Below are 14,799 nucleotides of genomic sequence, written 5' to 3' on the forward strand. Positions count from 1 at the left end.
TTTCCCTCCTTCTTCTCCATCCAGGTCAAGCATTTTATTGTGTTGGGTTGATGCCAGCGTTGTTTGTTTGTTTTACATCAAACTGGAAGGAGTGTGTGTGTATTTATGAGTACATGAGATGATGCAGCATTTGGATTTCTACCATCTGAAGGAAATAAGTTAGCACCATCCTTTGTGAAAGCAGGGGCTCATTTCTACACCGACAAGAGGACCACTGAGGAAGGGGTTTGCTGTGAAGGACTGCTAGGCTTGGTGGAGACACTGTAACTGCCTGAGGTTTTTAATAAATACTCAGTTCAGGTAGGTCTTGGTGCCTTTTCTTAGGAACAAAAGGTTCATAGTCGGGTTCACATTGTAAAAGAATATGAAAATAAGGAAACCCAGTCATGTCTGCAAAGGCGCTAATTTTGCTGTTCACATGCAAATCAGGCCCATATCCTTCTCAGAGAGCCTCCCTGGGTTTAGAGCACATTCCCTCCAAAGAGAAGACCAGAGGTCTGCTGCCCCTACACTGTGACCTTTCCCGGATGGCTGTCTCTGGAGTTTCCATGGAACCGAACTCTTGGCACCTTTCATGTTGCTGTGTTCTCATGGCCTAAGTCAATGGGACATAGAAGGCATTCAATAACCATTTTAAAAATGAATTTTGAGGGACTTCCCTGGTGGTCCAGTGGTTAAGAATCTGCCTTCCAATGCTGAGGACGTGGATTTGATCCCTGATCAGGGAAGTAAGATCCCACATGTCACGGGGGCAACTCAGCCCACGCACCGCAACTAGAGAGCCCTTGCGCCACAACTAGAGGAGCCTGTATGCCACAACGAAGAGCCTGCGCACCACAACAAAGATCCCGTGTCCTGCAACTAAGACCTGACGCAGCCAAATAAATAAATAAATATTTAAAATGAATTTTAAGAGTATCTTGGAGTCTCTTCATCCTAATAGATGAATGTGCCTCATGAAAGCTGTGAAAATTGAGTGTCTGAACTGACAGTGTGTCTAGTAGATCCCAGATACTTTGCACACAGGATATGCATCAATTTCCAGAGTGCAGCCAAAATGCGGGGCAGCCATTGCGGCTGTGCGAGGCAACCCTTTCCTGGCTACCTGACCCTTTCCTCCTCCCTTTCCCTGTTGCCAAAGGGGCAAGACTGCCCCCCTTTAAGCACCATTGGGCATCCTTACCAGTGACTGGCCTGGCTTGGCTTATTTATTCATACTAAATTCCAAAAAGGAATGAAGTCCATTTAAAAAGGCAGACACAGGGGCTTCCCTGGTGGAGCAGTGGTTAAGAATCCACCTGCCAATGCAGGGGACACAGGTTCGAGCCCTGGTCCGGGAAGATCCCACATGCCGTGGAGCAACTAAGCCCATGCGCCACAACTACTGAGCCTGTGCTCTAGAGCCCACGAGCCACAACTACTGAAGCCCGTGCGCCTAGAGCCCGCGTGCCTAGAGCCCGTGCTCTGCAACAAGAGAAGCCACCACGATGAGAAGCCCGCACACCACAACGAAGAGTAGCCCCCCATCGCTGCAACTAGAGAAAGCCTGCGCGCAGCAATGGAGACCCAACACAGCCAAAAGTAATAAATAAATAAATAATAAATTTATCAAATAATAAAAAGGCATACACAGTACAAAAGCAAATGATAAAATTTAAGTGACAATGGGGACAGGAAAAATATAATGAAGCCAGAAGGATGTCAAGAGACCTTCACTTCATTCTAGGATGTCCTATATATTTGCTAATGGTGGGCCACTGGGCTTCCTTGGTGGCACAGTGGTTGAGAGTCCGCCTGTCGATGCAGGGGACGCGGGTTCGTGCCCCGGTCCAGGAAGATCCCACATGCCGCGGAGCGGCTGGGCCCGTGAGCCATGGCTGCTGAGCCTGCGCGTCCGGAGCCTGTGCTCTGCAACGGGAGAGGCCACAACAGTGAGAGGCCCGCATATCGAAAAAAAAAAAAAAAAAAGGTGGGTCACTGATTTCACTCAGGCTTTCTAGCAAGCAATGTAGAAAGATAACTTGAGGAGTTTCTCATGTTCTTAAGACAAAAACAAAATAATTGCTTGGAAGGATCATAGCTATTTCTGGCTAAGACACCAGAGAGATGACATCTCCAGGACCCTCATAAGAGAGAACATTGTACAATATGGTGACCATCATCCTTCTCAGCATTGCATGGCAGATACAATCACGATGTTCCAGAGCTGTTCTGATATGGCCAAAGTACAATTTAAAAAATTTCTATAGGTTGGCAAAATAATTCAGCTTTAGGTATGTAGTTCTCCAGAGGTCTGGTGTCACCCAAGGGTAGACTGTGGGGATGCAGGAGGACTGCGACAACTTCACACCTTTCAGGAAATCCTTGATAGGGATTATTTCTCTCCACCTAGTTTTTTTTGTTGTTTTTTTTTTTTTAATTTTTTGGCCGCACTGTGCGGCATGCAGGATCTTAGTTCCCAGACCAGGGATCAAACCTGTGCTCCCTGTAATGGAAGCACGGAGTTTTAACCACTGGACCGCCGGGAAGGCAATCTCCAGCTAGTTCTGACAGTTACTGTGCATTGAGGGGCAGTGAATTTCAATGTCCTCTCTGACAAGCACAGGAATGTAGCTATTCTGCGTGACTGGTTAGCGTAGGCACGCCTGCTTCAATGGTCCACCAAGCTGGAGGTAGAGGTGACATTCTCCTGGGAAAGCTGGGAAACCAAAGGAGAACGTCTGTGCGATGTGAGAAACGGAGGGCTGGCAAACAAAAGTCGGGGAGGTGCCCTCCTGGCTGGGAAGCCTGGGCCAGGATCCCTGAAGCGGGGAGGGGAGGCTCAGGGCAGTCCGGCTGGAGTGGGAAGTTGAGTCCTATGGAGACATTTGAACTTCATTCTCTAGGTGACAGGTAAGCCACAGGGGTTTTTAAATCCCAAGGAAACAGGAAGAAAGTTGCACTTAAGAAACCTTCCCCTACAGCCTTGAAGCTGGATGTGGCTTAGAGAGAAAAATACGAGCCATCTTAACGGGTCTTCTTACAAAGTCATGATCGCTGATCTCAAGTGCGCTCTTCATGCTGGGGATGGACTACTTCCCTACCCCATCCTCCTCCCACGCTCACGCCTTTTCTTTAACGCCCCACCATGGGTTCCATCCTCCCAGCCCTTCGGATTCCAGCACCTGCCATCATAGCAAGCCCTCCTCTTCCCTTGGCCTGAAATTCCTCCACGCCGCTTCATCGTCATGGAAATGCTTCTGATGCCCGATCCGATCCTCAGCTGGTAGACTAATGCTTAGGCATGTCCACCTTGCCTGTGGTGACCCTGTACCAGCAGGAAGCCAGCAGCTACTTAACATCCCCCCTTGACACCAGCCATGGTTCCAAGCACTGGGCTATCTACCAGCAACACCTATTCCCTGGGAGGAAATTATAACAAACTCCAGCAGGGAGATGTTCAACTTTCCCCCAGTGATGATATGGTGGAAGCATTTTATATCTCCTGGACTGATGGGCCGTCAGAGCTGGAAGGAACTTATAATCACACCGAGGCTTTGATGAAGGAACTGACACTCTGAGAAGCCAAGTCATGTGTGTGCCCAGTTGAACAGCCTGACCTAAAGTGGAGTTTTCTGTGCAACTGGGAAGATGATATGGAACTTTTGCAAGGCTATACAAGTGATTGAAGGCATTATACCCCAGTTACTTAGTGTTTAGTAAACCAAATGAACACCATAGTACAAATTTCAAACAAATACCCGAAAGGAAGAATGTAAAAACAGGAAATGGTAAGGTAGAAAGAGAAGTTAAGAGAGTCGTGTGGGTTTGCCCAACTCTACCACTAAGTAGCTGTGAGCCTCAGATAAGAATTCATCTCCGGGAGCCTGGATTTCCCCGTTAGTTAAATGGGAGGAAGTGTTGGGATTATGACCGTTCTGAGGGTAGAGGTCACCTGCACGGGTGAGAGAGTGCTTTGTATGTCATAAAGGATTCCCTGCAATGCCCTTATTTTTGCTCCTATTCTTGGTTCTTCTCTTCTTCATTTCTAAAGACAGTATTCAAGTTGCCTGACTGCTCTTGCTGGCAGCTCTGTCCTCCTCTTTCATGTTTCTCCTCTTTTAGAGAAATAAGCCATCCACCTAGGTCACCTGGGTGACTAGCAGAGAACAGACATGGACTGAACAGATCGTCAGTTCTCACTTTCCCTTCTTTCTGTGCCCACCTACTCGGATTATGGTTAAATGGGTTTTCCAATCCAACAGATTCCATTTCTTTTGCAAAGGCTTGAACTTGGCGCCCCTCACACTGTGGACCTTCGAAAGTGCATTATCCATTTCCTTGACTTAGATTTAAAGCCAGTGATTAATTTGCCAACTCTTGAATGGTTTCCTTCAAGGCTCTCTGGTTGGGTAAATGCAAGGGACACTCATAAGCCCAAGAGCAGCAGTACAATCCTGTTTCATTACATGCTCAGTAACAAAAAATTGTATTTCTATTCTGGGATGCATAGGCCAAAAGGAGGAGAATAGAAGAACGTGGCTTCTTTGCTTGTATTCTTTTTTTTTTTTTTTTTTTTTTTTTTGCGGCATGCGGGATCCTCCCGGACCGGGGCACGAACCCGTGTCCCCTGCATCGGCAGGCAGACTCTCAACTACTGCACCACCAGGGAAGACCCCGTTTGTATTCTTGATTTGAATTTATATCAATCATTCACTATAGTACCATCCAGTGGAAATGGGATGTGCCGTGAACCCTGATCAATCTTTTGGGCTACCCAGGATCTAAACCCCTATTCTGTTTGGAAACTACCCACAGTGCCGGAGACCAGCTAACTGTTCACCAAACCTTTTTACTTTTTCTCCTGGGTTCTCAGTTAGACAACATTTCTCTTACATTGGGTTGGCTGAAAAGTTCGTTCGGGTTTTTCCATAAGATGTGATGAGAAAACCCGAACGAACTTTTCGGCCAATGCAATAGTTATGTCAATTCTGGACAACTGAATTTAAGAGCGAATGATGCATCCCGGGTTCAGAACTGGCCCATAACAATCTTCCATGCAATCCTCCACTCTCTGCCAGCTTGACATGAAGCCCAGGGTGACCCCGAAAGCAGTGCTCTAGGGAATAGGCAGAACTTGTACTGGCCAAGATCCCTGGCAGCGTGGAATGGTACCATCCCCTCACCCCACCACCTCCTCTCACTGGTTGGACTCTATGTGAATGCAAAATAAACATCTATTGTGTCAGCCCCTGAGATCTGGGATTCAACTATGACAGCAACTAGCAGGACATCAACCAATGTACCCATGTTATAAGTCTCGGCGAGTGGGAGTCGTCACCTCCTACTACAGGAACTGAAAAGTCAGACCCTCTTTGTCCTCCTCTCCTTTGCATCTAGAGCACATGTGTGTGATCTCAGCATCTTTTCCGTCAGATGCACCCACACTAGATGTGGACGAATGAGCTAGGGACACAAAGAAGCAGGGCTCGTGTGGAAAGCATTCTGGAAGGGAAGGGAGGTGGTGGCAGAGGCCATTCATCCTGTTCTGGGGACAGAAGTGATAACAGCAGTAGCATCCAATATCCAGGATCATGATGTCAATGACGTGAGGGCAGTGCTGGGTCCACCAGCTGACGTGCAACCCCTTCACAGGCTCAGCGCTGCCGTGTGATTTCAGGTTCTCATGTGATAGCCACCAAGCCTGCTTCTCCGGCCATCTCAGCAAGTCTGTGCCCTGTGTAATAGCTTCCAATAAACCCTTCTCCTGCTTCAGTTAGCCAGAGATGATTTCTGTCATTTGCAACTAAAAATTCCTATGGACACAAATGCATCCCTTCCAGTGAGAGAAAGACAGATGGACCTTCTTGCTCCCTGGCCTTGCAGAGGCTTCCTCTAGGGTGTACTGTTCATTTCCTGAGTCAGAGTTGACTTGTGCTGGGAGCAGCTCATCTGTTCACTGGTGGCTTTGGTACGCTTCAGGAGAGAGGTCTAACGCATCTGTATTTTGACTGCCCCAGGTTGTGCTGAAGGAGGTGAAAATTTGACCAAAATAAAGCCTGCTATTTGGGAAAATGGGAAAACGGAAAGAAAAGTGAAGTCCTAAAAATATATCTTGCGGAAATACCCAAAGAGGAAAAAGAAAATAAGATCTTCCCTGGGAATATGGTACTGGATGGTGCAAAGAGATAGAAAACAGAACGGGCTTTTTAGGTCAACTGGTTTCTTCCTGCAACAAAAGCATAATCTAGATTTCGTCAAGGTACATGACCTCTCAATAGCCCTGTGTTCCAAACTCCAGCAGAACTAGGTCAAGGAAAAGGTGTTGTACAAGAGTGAGGGGCATCGGGCAGGCTAGCTGGCTTTGTTTCTCAAGACATCATTCCTGGGCAATCACTTTACACGATCACTGCCTCTGTCTTGTGCCCAGCACATCTATGTTGGTCCCCAGCTTCCTTCCATATTTCACCCAGTGACGTTTCTGGAGTCTGGTATGTTGTTATAAGATTGGCCCCCAGTGACTCATGCAGTGTGACAGGGCCCCTTGTCTACCACCTGAATCTGAGCTGTATTTGGGATTGGCTGGGGTCGATGAAAGATGGTAGGGGTGACTTGGTACCTGTGCTGGAGGCTGGGACATAAGAGGCCTTGCAGTGTCTGTGTTCCCCCCTTTGGAGCCCAGAGACCACCTAGCTGTGAAGATGCCTCATCCTGCCCATTGGAGGCTGAGTGGCACCAAGGGGCCAGGGCTGGTAGCCAGCCCTAGACATGAATGGTTAAGTCAAAAAAGAAAACAATTTATATGAGGTGAGACCAAAACATTCACTGTGGTAGATTAAAAACCCCTACTCTATTGGTGGGAATATAAATTGGTACAGCTACTATGGAAAACTGTATGGAGGTTCCTTAAAAAACTAAAAATAGAGCTACCATATGATGCAGCAATCCCACTCCTGGGCATGTATCTGGACAAAACTATAATTCAAAAATATTTAAGCACCCCAATGTTCATAGCAGCACTATTCACAACAGCCAAGACATGGAAACAACCTAAATGTCCATCGACAGATGGATGGATAAAGAAGATGTGGTACATATATACAGTGGAATATTACTCAGCCATAAAAAAGAATGAAATAATGCCTTTGCAGTGACATGGATGCAACTAGAGGTTATCATACTAAGTGAAGTAAGTCAGACAGAGAAAGACAAATACCATATGATATCACTTCTATGTGGAAGCTAAAATATGGCACGAGTGAACTTACCTATCAAACAGAAACAGACTCACAGACATAGAGAACAGGCTTGTGGTTGCCAAGGGGAAAGTGGGAGGGAGAGGGACAGACCAGGAGTTTGGGGTTAGTAGATGCAAACTATTACATATAGAATGGATGGACAACAAGGTCCTACTGTATAGCAGAGGGAACTATATTCAATATCCTGGGATAAACCATAATGGAAAAGAATATAAAAAAGAATGTGTATATGTGTATTACTGAGTCATTTTACTGTACAGCAGAAATTAGCACAACATTGTAAATCAACTATACGTCAGTAAAAAAAATTTTTCTTAAAAGAACCCCTGTTGGTGATGAGGAGCCGGCAGACTTCTAGAATCTAATTAACTTTGAGCCTCTTCGATTCAAAGATGGGTTAAGTTTGCGAAAAAAGCTGTAAGCCACATAGAACTTGTGCTATAACAATAACTCAGATTTAACTCAGTGAACCTTAAAAGTTCTTCCTTTGAATTCCGGGAAAAATGGAAAGCTCTCAAAATAGGCAATTCTATTGCATTCTTGCACCAGAGACACTTAATTTACACCACCTTCCATGGCATTTTCTGGCATTTGTGCAAAATGCCAGGGAAACATTGCCCCTCTTTTCTGTACAATCTGATCATTACTCCCTCAGCCCAAAAACCTTTTCCAAAATAAGCTCCCTAACTTAGATTCCTAGAATTTCTAAGGATGCACAAGAATCCTCTTCAAGTAATAGTTTTTAAAAAGTGAAGTAATGGCCATTTGTTCTTGGGTGAAAGGTGTCTTTTTGTCACTGTGAGGTTCTGGATGGCCATGACCTGACTCCTGTTTACCTTTCTAGCATTTTCTGCGACCACTTCTTCCCAAACCACCTGGAAACCACATCTGGCTCCTTCATGCCTCTTTGTCATCACACCAGCTGTTCCCTCCTCTCTGTTTCAACTGCAGCCCCTCCTCTGTCGAGCTGACCAGACTCCAGTCTGATTCCAGTGCCCCTTCTCTGGACCCCAAGCATCCCGTGTGCAGTGCCACCTTAACACTCACCTCGCTGAGCAGTAATTGCCCATCACGTGTCTGCCTTGCAACGAGGCTCCAAGCTCCTTAAGGCGGGGCCTTCACTTCTGTACTCGAAGCACCTAAGCCAGTGCTTGACATATGAGCAGTGCTGAATAAATGTCTCCCAAGTGAATATTAGACTCATACGTCCAACTAGCTACCCGACACATTCACCTGGATGAATCAAGCGCATTTGAAAGTATCCAAAATGGAGCTGTTGATTGCATCCTCAAATGCAAAAGTGTCGCTCCTCATCCAGGCTTCCCAGCTTCAGTAAACGCACCTCTGTCCACCAGGCACTCAACCTAGAAAGCGGGGAGCAGCCTGAGCACTCCAGCTTCCCTCACCCCAACACGTGGGCCCATCCACCTCCAAGCCTCCTAGCACGTCTGTGCCTCCAGCATCTTCTCCTGCTGGGGTGACTACAGGACACTCCTAAGTGGTCCTCCCTTTTTTGCTTTCATACCCTCTCTGCACGGCTACCAGAACGAGGTCTTCAAGTGCAAACTAGGTCAGTCATCCCCCTTTCCAGAACCCTCCATGGCTCCCCACTGTGCACAGAAAAAAAATGCAGCCCTTCCCCCTCGCCAGGAGGCCCCCATGACCCGGCCTCCCACCCTCTCTGGTCAGGTCATTCCTCCCAGGTTGCTCCCGACTCAGACATTCAGCAGTTCCCAGTTCTGGGCCTAGAACATTCTTCTTCCTGTTCTCCTCAGGATCCTTCCCTGACGATCCCATCTCATGTACCACTTCCTCACCCTCTGCAGTGATTTCACTCACAGACCCTTATTCACCTCCTTATACCTTTTCTGCAAGCTGTGACGTCTTTGCTCATTTGTCTACTTGTTTATTTTCCACGTCATGAGGGTAACACTCAAGGTCACGTGCCCATTGCATCCCCAGCATTAGAACATTGCCTGACACAGAGGGAGGGTTGTATTGGAGAAAGGCATGTATGAATCAAGGATAAACAAAGAACCCAGGAGACGGGCCCATGAGTACATCTGTGATGCTGATCCCAGCGTGATCACGACACAACTGCAGCGTCTGGTTCATGGAAAAACCAGAGTCACACTTCCAAGATTCAGGCCAACTCAGTCACCACAGGGCAGTAAGCATTCATGTAGTGCCTGCACGTACGTGATCTCATTTAAATCACACAACGACTTTATGAGGCAGCCATTCTTCTTATTATCATTTTACAGATGATAAAAAAAAAAAAAGCTAAGAGACACTAAATGACTCACCCACAATAGACCATGACACTCGTAACCCAAGGAACCAGGTTCCATATGGTCCACACCCTCTTATTGCTTCTGAGTTTTTCCCAGAAGGAATGAAACCAAAACCCTGACTTGCTACTCTGAAGGTTTACACCAGACGTTTCACCTTATTATTACCTCAGATGACTGGGGTTTAGTTATATCCAAATACATGGAACAAAGTGACTGTAGCAAGTTCCCTAACTCTCATTCTGTAGGACAGGCATTCCATTCTTCCTTTTTAAGGGTGACTTCTTATTAAAGCTTCACATGATAATTAACTCAAGTGACTGACTTCCGACAACTTCAACGATAAAGAGATTCTTACCTCGGAATTCCAGTCCCCGAAGTTGAAAGGTGACAAGCCCATTGCCGATTTCAATCAGGTGAACGAAAGCATTGAGGTAATCTGAAGCCAATATAAAGCAATCGCCAGAGCTGTAGTTACCCCATCGGCCAAGGACGAGGTCTCCACAGAGGGACTCCTGGAGGGCCCTTGTCAAGTGTTCGTAGAAGATGGAATTGAGGTTGTTGCCATCGTTCCCTGAAGACAGGACGAGAAGGAATATGCCCAGTGAGTCCCACTCCAGCGTGCTTGACCTGGGAGACAGGGAGCTGTCACTTGATGAGGGGTGAATCAGATCTTCAGACACTTCGCCCGCCAGGGTGGTGACACCTTCCTATTTCTTCCTGCTATACTCTTTCTGGTCAATGTCATCTGCACACATGGATTGAGTTCATGTCTAAATGAGACACCTGACAAATGCCTACCTCCAGCTGAGATCTCTGGCCTGGGCTCTCCACCCATCTACGTCCTCATGGACCTAACACCTCTTGTATGTTTCAGATGCTTCCCCCCGCAGTGGTCCAGGTCAGGTCCCCACGTCCGCTCTCCACCTCAGCCAACGGCCCCACCATCCAGTCGGCCACAACCTAGGGATCTTTCTTCCCACTCCTTCCCACCTAAGCCTCTCAATTTTACTTTCTTCACGTATTTTTTGCATCTTCCTACTTTTCTCCATTCCCATTACCCCTACCCTATTCCAAGCTCCATGATTTCTCAAGTAGATGACCACAGTGGTCATGTGACTCACCTATGCATCTTCACTGGGACCTGCTCGCTCATCGATTCTCTACCTCACAGCCAGAACAAGCTTTCCAGACTGAAAAGGGGAAGGTGCCATCCAGGACCCCCCCAACCCATGATTCAAAGTGGTTTCTCAGGGCTCTTAAGATAGAGACGACTTTATAACATCGCCTATAATAGGGTCCCATAAGTTATCCTTCATAGGAATAAGCTAGGACAGCCCGGATCAACCCAGCATGTATGGTCACACCAGGGGCGCCATGCGGTCTGCTCCCCACTTCACTCTCCATCCTCACCTCCCACTAACCCCTTCCTCATCCTTCATGTTCAGCAACACAGAACTTCTCTCAGTTGAGTGACTCACAGGCCCCCGCCCACCCCAGGGTTTTGCAGAGACTGATCTTTCTGCCTGGGTTTTCCTCCCATTCCTCTCTGGCTTATTACCGCTATGATTCTTCAGACCTCCACTCGACGGCCACCTCAGGGAAGCCTTCACTGACTGCCTCTCCAGGCCAAGTCCCCTGTTACAGGCTGTCAGGACTGTGACCCTCTGCTTTGAAGCACTTGTCACAGTTGGAATTTGACTTCTGTTTTTTTGTGTGTATATGTATGTGTATTGATTAACATTCAATTTCTCCAATGCACCCAACAGTGAAGGAAGACTGAATATGCTTATTTTTGTATCCCAATACTGGCAGAATTCCTAACACGTAGTAGAGAATCACTAACTATCTGTTGAGTAATAGATAACACCATAGATGATACAGCTTCATTAAGAGAAATTTTGCCTCTGAGAACATTCCCATTGAGTGACTCCAGGGTTTCACTGAGATATAATTTACAGATAAACTCTGTGTGTGTGTGTGTGTGTGTGTGTGTGTGTATACACACACACATATATATATACATACATACATATATTCTACAATATGAATAATTTTTGCTAGTATTATATATTATATACTGAAAATAAACAGTCTATATATACATACATTCAACAATATTCATAACCATTACTAGTATTATATATTATATACAAATCTATATATAATATTATATATTATACACAAATCTATATATATTATATACAAACCTATATTTTATATATTATATACATAGATATAAATTATTATATATTGAGGCAATTTATTGTTTTTAAGTTATATATGTATATCAGACTCAGACTTATTGAGGAGTAACTTATAGAGAGTAAAATTCACCCTTTTTAGTGTCCAATCCTATGAGTCTTAACATACGCTTAACATAGTCACATAACCACCACTTAGAATGATGCATTTGTGTTCATCCATACTGTGGTACACAGCAGCACTCTGTTCCGTTTCTTTTGTATGCAGCTACTACAGTTTGCTTACCCATTCAACAGCTCAAGGACCTTTGGGTTGTTTCCAGTGTTGGTGATGATGAATAAAGCCACTCACAATACTCATGAACAGAAGTTTATGTGAACGCGTTTTCATTTCGCTTGAGTCAACCCCTAGGAGTGGCACTGCTGTTCTCCAAAGTGGCTGGACTGTTTTGCAGCCCCGTTACAGGGACTGAGAATTCCAGCTGTTCCGCATCCTGGCCAGGACTTGGTATTGTCAACTGTTGCTTGTTTGTTTAACTTTAGCCATTCGAATCGGGTGGGTCAGGACCCCAAGAAGGAGGAATGATACAGCAAAGGAGATGGAGTGACGGATTGCCCTGCTTCCCAGTGGAAGGCTAGTTTGTTTCAGGGGCGTGAAACTGGGGCTTTGTAGTGCATTTCTTGTCATCTCCTTGCTGGGCCCAGACTCCTTTTATTTCCTCTGTCAGATCTCTCACGATGAAGGACAGAACCTTTTCTGAGAAGAATGGGTAAACAGGGAAGTCCTCCTGGTCTGTGGTCTTGGGGGAGTTAGAAGTACTGGGAGAGGCTAGGAGGAAAGTTTGCCATCAGTGCTTTTATTTTAAGTGCATGTTTTCTTTGGGGAGTAAATTCTGGCTCTGGAAAGTCAGAGAAGCATAGAGTTGCCCCAAAGAGAAAAGGCCTAAAGCAAAGATCAAGGACCCCTTCCAGCTATTGGAGTAGAGACAGAGATTCAGGGAAGTTCGAGATAAAGCCTAGAGATCTGAACGGAGCTTCTCTGCTCTGTACCCTTGGGAACCAGAGCATGACTGGAGGTGCAGGAAGGTGCAGAGTGGCCCCAAGTGCATCCACACAAGGAAGATCACTGATCCACCGCTAAGAAATCTACAAAGTAACACTATCAAACTATGGATATCATTGCTAGACATTCATGCCAGTTAAAAGTGGAATTGAAATGAGGGCATTTATAACCTAATCATGATTAATAGAAAGAAATGAACTGTCCTATGGACTGAGTCATGTCATGTTGTCTAATAAAGTATCAGTATGCTTAACTTTCTATGCAGATGAAGCCTTCCTGACCTTCCATGATATTCATTTTCTATGATGGACCAGCATGCATCCTGAGACACTAACTAGAGATTACTTTGAGTCTCTAGCACTTTTAAAGGAAAGGCCTGAATGAGAGAATTAACTTTTGCTTAATTGTTCAAACTGTCTGACGTTCAAATAAAACAAAAGAATTTAAACCACTAAAAGTGGAGAGCTTAGAACACACTGACCACACATCTGTATAATTAGATTAAAATGAGACAAAATTATGAACAACTAAAGGTGCAATGCACTTATGAAACTGTCCATATGCGTGATATCAATGGCCCTGCAAAGTTACAGAGTCCCACGGATCCACACTAGAGATACTTATACTCCAACCCACGCCCCCTTAAAGTTGGGCTCACGTAAAGTTAAACAAAAAATAAACCTGTCTCTTTAGGTGTTTTCAAGTTCCAAATTATGACTTCAAATTAATCATGTATATGCAATTCAAATATAGCTAATAAGCATGAGACAATTCTTCCTAGACAACATTTTTGGCCCAAGGGAGAGAGAGAATGAGGTGGATAAAAATACAGAATAGTTGAAATTTGCATACTGATATGAGGAAAAAAGAGGTCAGATGGTTAAAAGTGAAATAGATTACAGGAAGAAAAAAGTAATTTTCTGGCAGGTAAATCTTTCCATAGCTTGATGCGGTACAAAGTTTCTGAAGACTTCTGGATCCTGGATCCTGGAATTGCTTGCCTTTATGGACATCATAACACTGACATTTTTCCAAAAAAAATGTTGCCAGAAGACTAATACCAAGGTTTACTGTCTATATTCGACGTGTAGCATACACAAACTAAAATGTCTTAACAGGGTCATTCAATACTGAAAAGATATCTAATCATTTCTAAATAATGGAGGAATGCATTTCTAAACCAAATCAGGATACTTGATCAGTTCTATTTTCACAGTTTTCTTTTTACCGTCAGCCTATTTACCAAGACATGCATTGTCTCCACAATGATTAAAAAATAGTGAGTACTTAATTCCCCTTTTTGGATGGAAGGAATCCATCTACACAACAAAATAAATACATAAAAAGGAGAAGGAAGATATCCTCTTACCTGGATCCTTTTCAATTTGGACCACCAGTCTTGTGTTAGAATTATCCATGCGCCTTGTCCTAGAAGGGGCCACAAAAGGGTAAGAGGTCCTGATTAGATCCCTCCATATGAGAGTGGGCTCACAGAATCAGTTGAGTGAGTGGGAAATGCAGGGGAGATGGAGCTCACACATTGGGGTGTTTGCTCCACTTTGACAAGGCTGTTGGAAGAAGGAGGCGTTGGAAGGGAGGGAAAAATACAGAAAACACACAGAGGGAAGAGATAACTAGCACTTAGGATATGGGAGATTGGCCTTGATCCTTATCAGTTTTGAGCACCGGTCCACAAAATAAAAGCAAGCATCTGAACTGCCAATGGACTGTCACTCACCTTCAGAGCAGTGCACACACAGCTATCTTTCTTTTCAAATTGATTCCAGAAAATTCACCATTAGTAGTCTATGTCTCCACTACTTGCTTTCAAGAGTTGGGCCCACTCTTATAGACCTTTCTTAGATTGAACCACAAGAACAAAAACAGCTCTCACAAACTTAGGAAAAGGTGGATTGTCTGTAGCCGTGGTAACCAGTGGCCGCCAGAACCAGTTTTAAACCTTTTCAGTTATGACAACCCACCTCAACTTACAGCTTTGGTAA

At 45.1% G+C, this 14,799-nt stretch overlaps 1 protein-coding gene across 1 annotated transcript in view; it reads right to left on the bottom strand.

Annotated features, from left to right (window-relative positions):
• Positions 1 to 14,799, bottom strand: part of PCNX2 (pecanex 2) — a 281,381-nt gene that overhangs the window by 41,556 nt on the left and 225,026 nt on the right. The window contains exons 24-25 of the mRNA XM_081237716.1: positions 14,166 to 14,224; positions 9,888 to 10,103 (exon numbers count right to left, since the gene is read on the bottom strand). Of these exons, the coding sequence (XP_081093842.1) occupies positions 9,888 to 10,103; positions 14,166 to 14,224 (275 nt within the window). The remainder of the gene's footprint in view (positions 1 to 9,887; positions 10,104 to 14,165; positions 14,225 to 14,799) is intronic.

This window comes from Mesoplodon bidens (assembly GCF_964165515.1).
Source record: "Mesoplodon bidens genome assembly, chromosome: 1".
In the NCBI taxonomy this organism is placed as follows: domain Eukaryota; kingdom Metazoa; phylum Chordata; class Mammalia; order Artiodactyla; family Ziphiidae; genus Mesoplodon; species Mesoplodon bidens.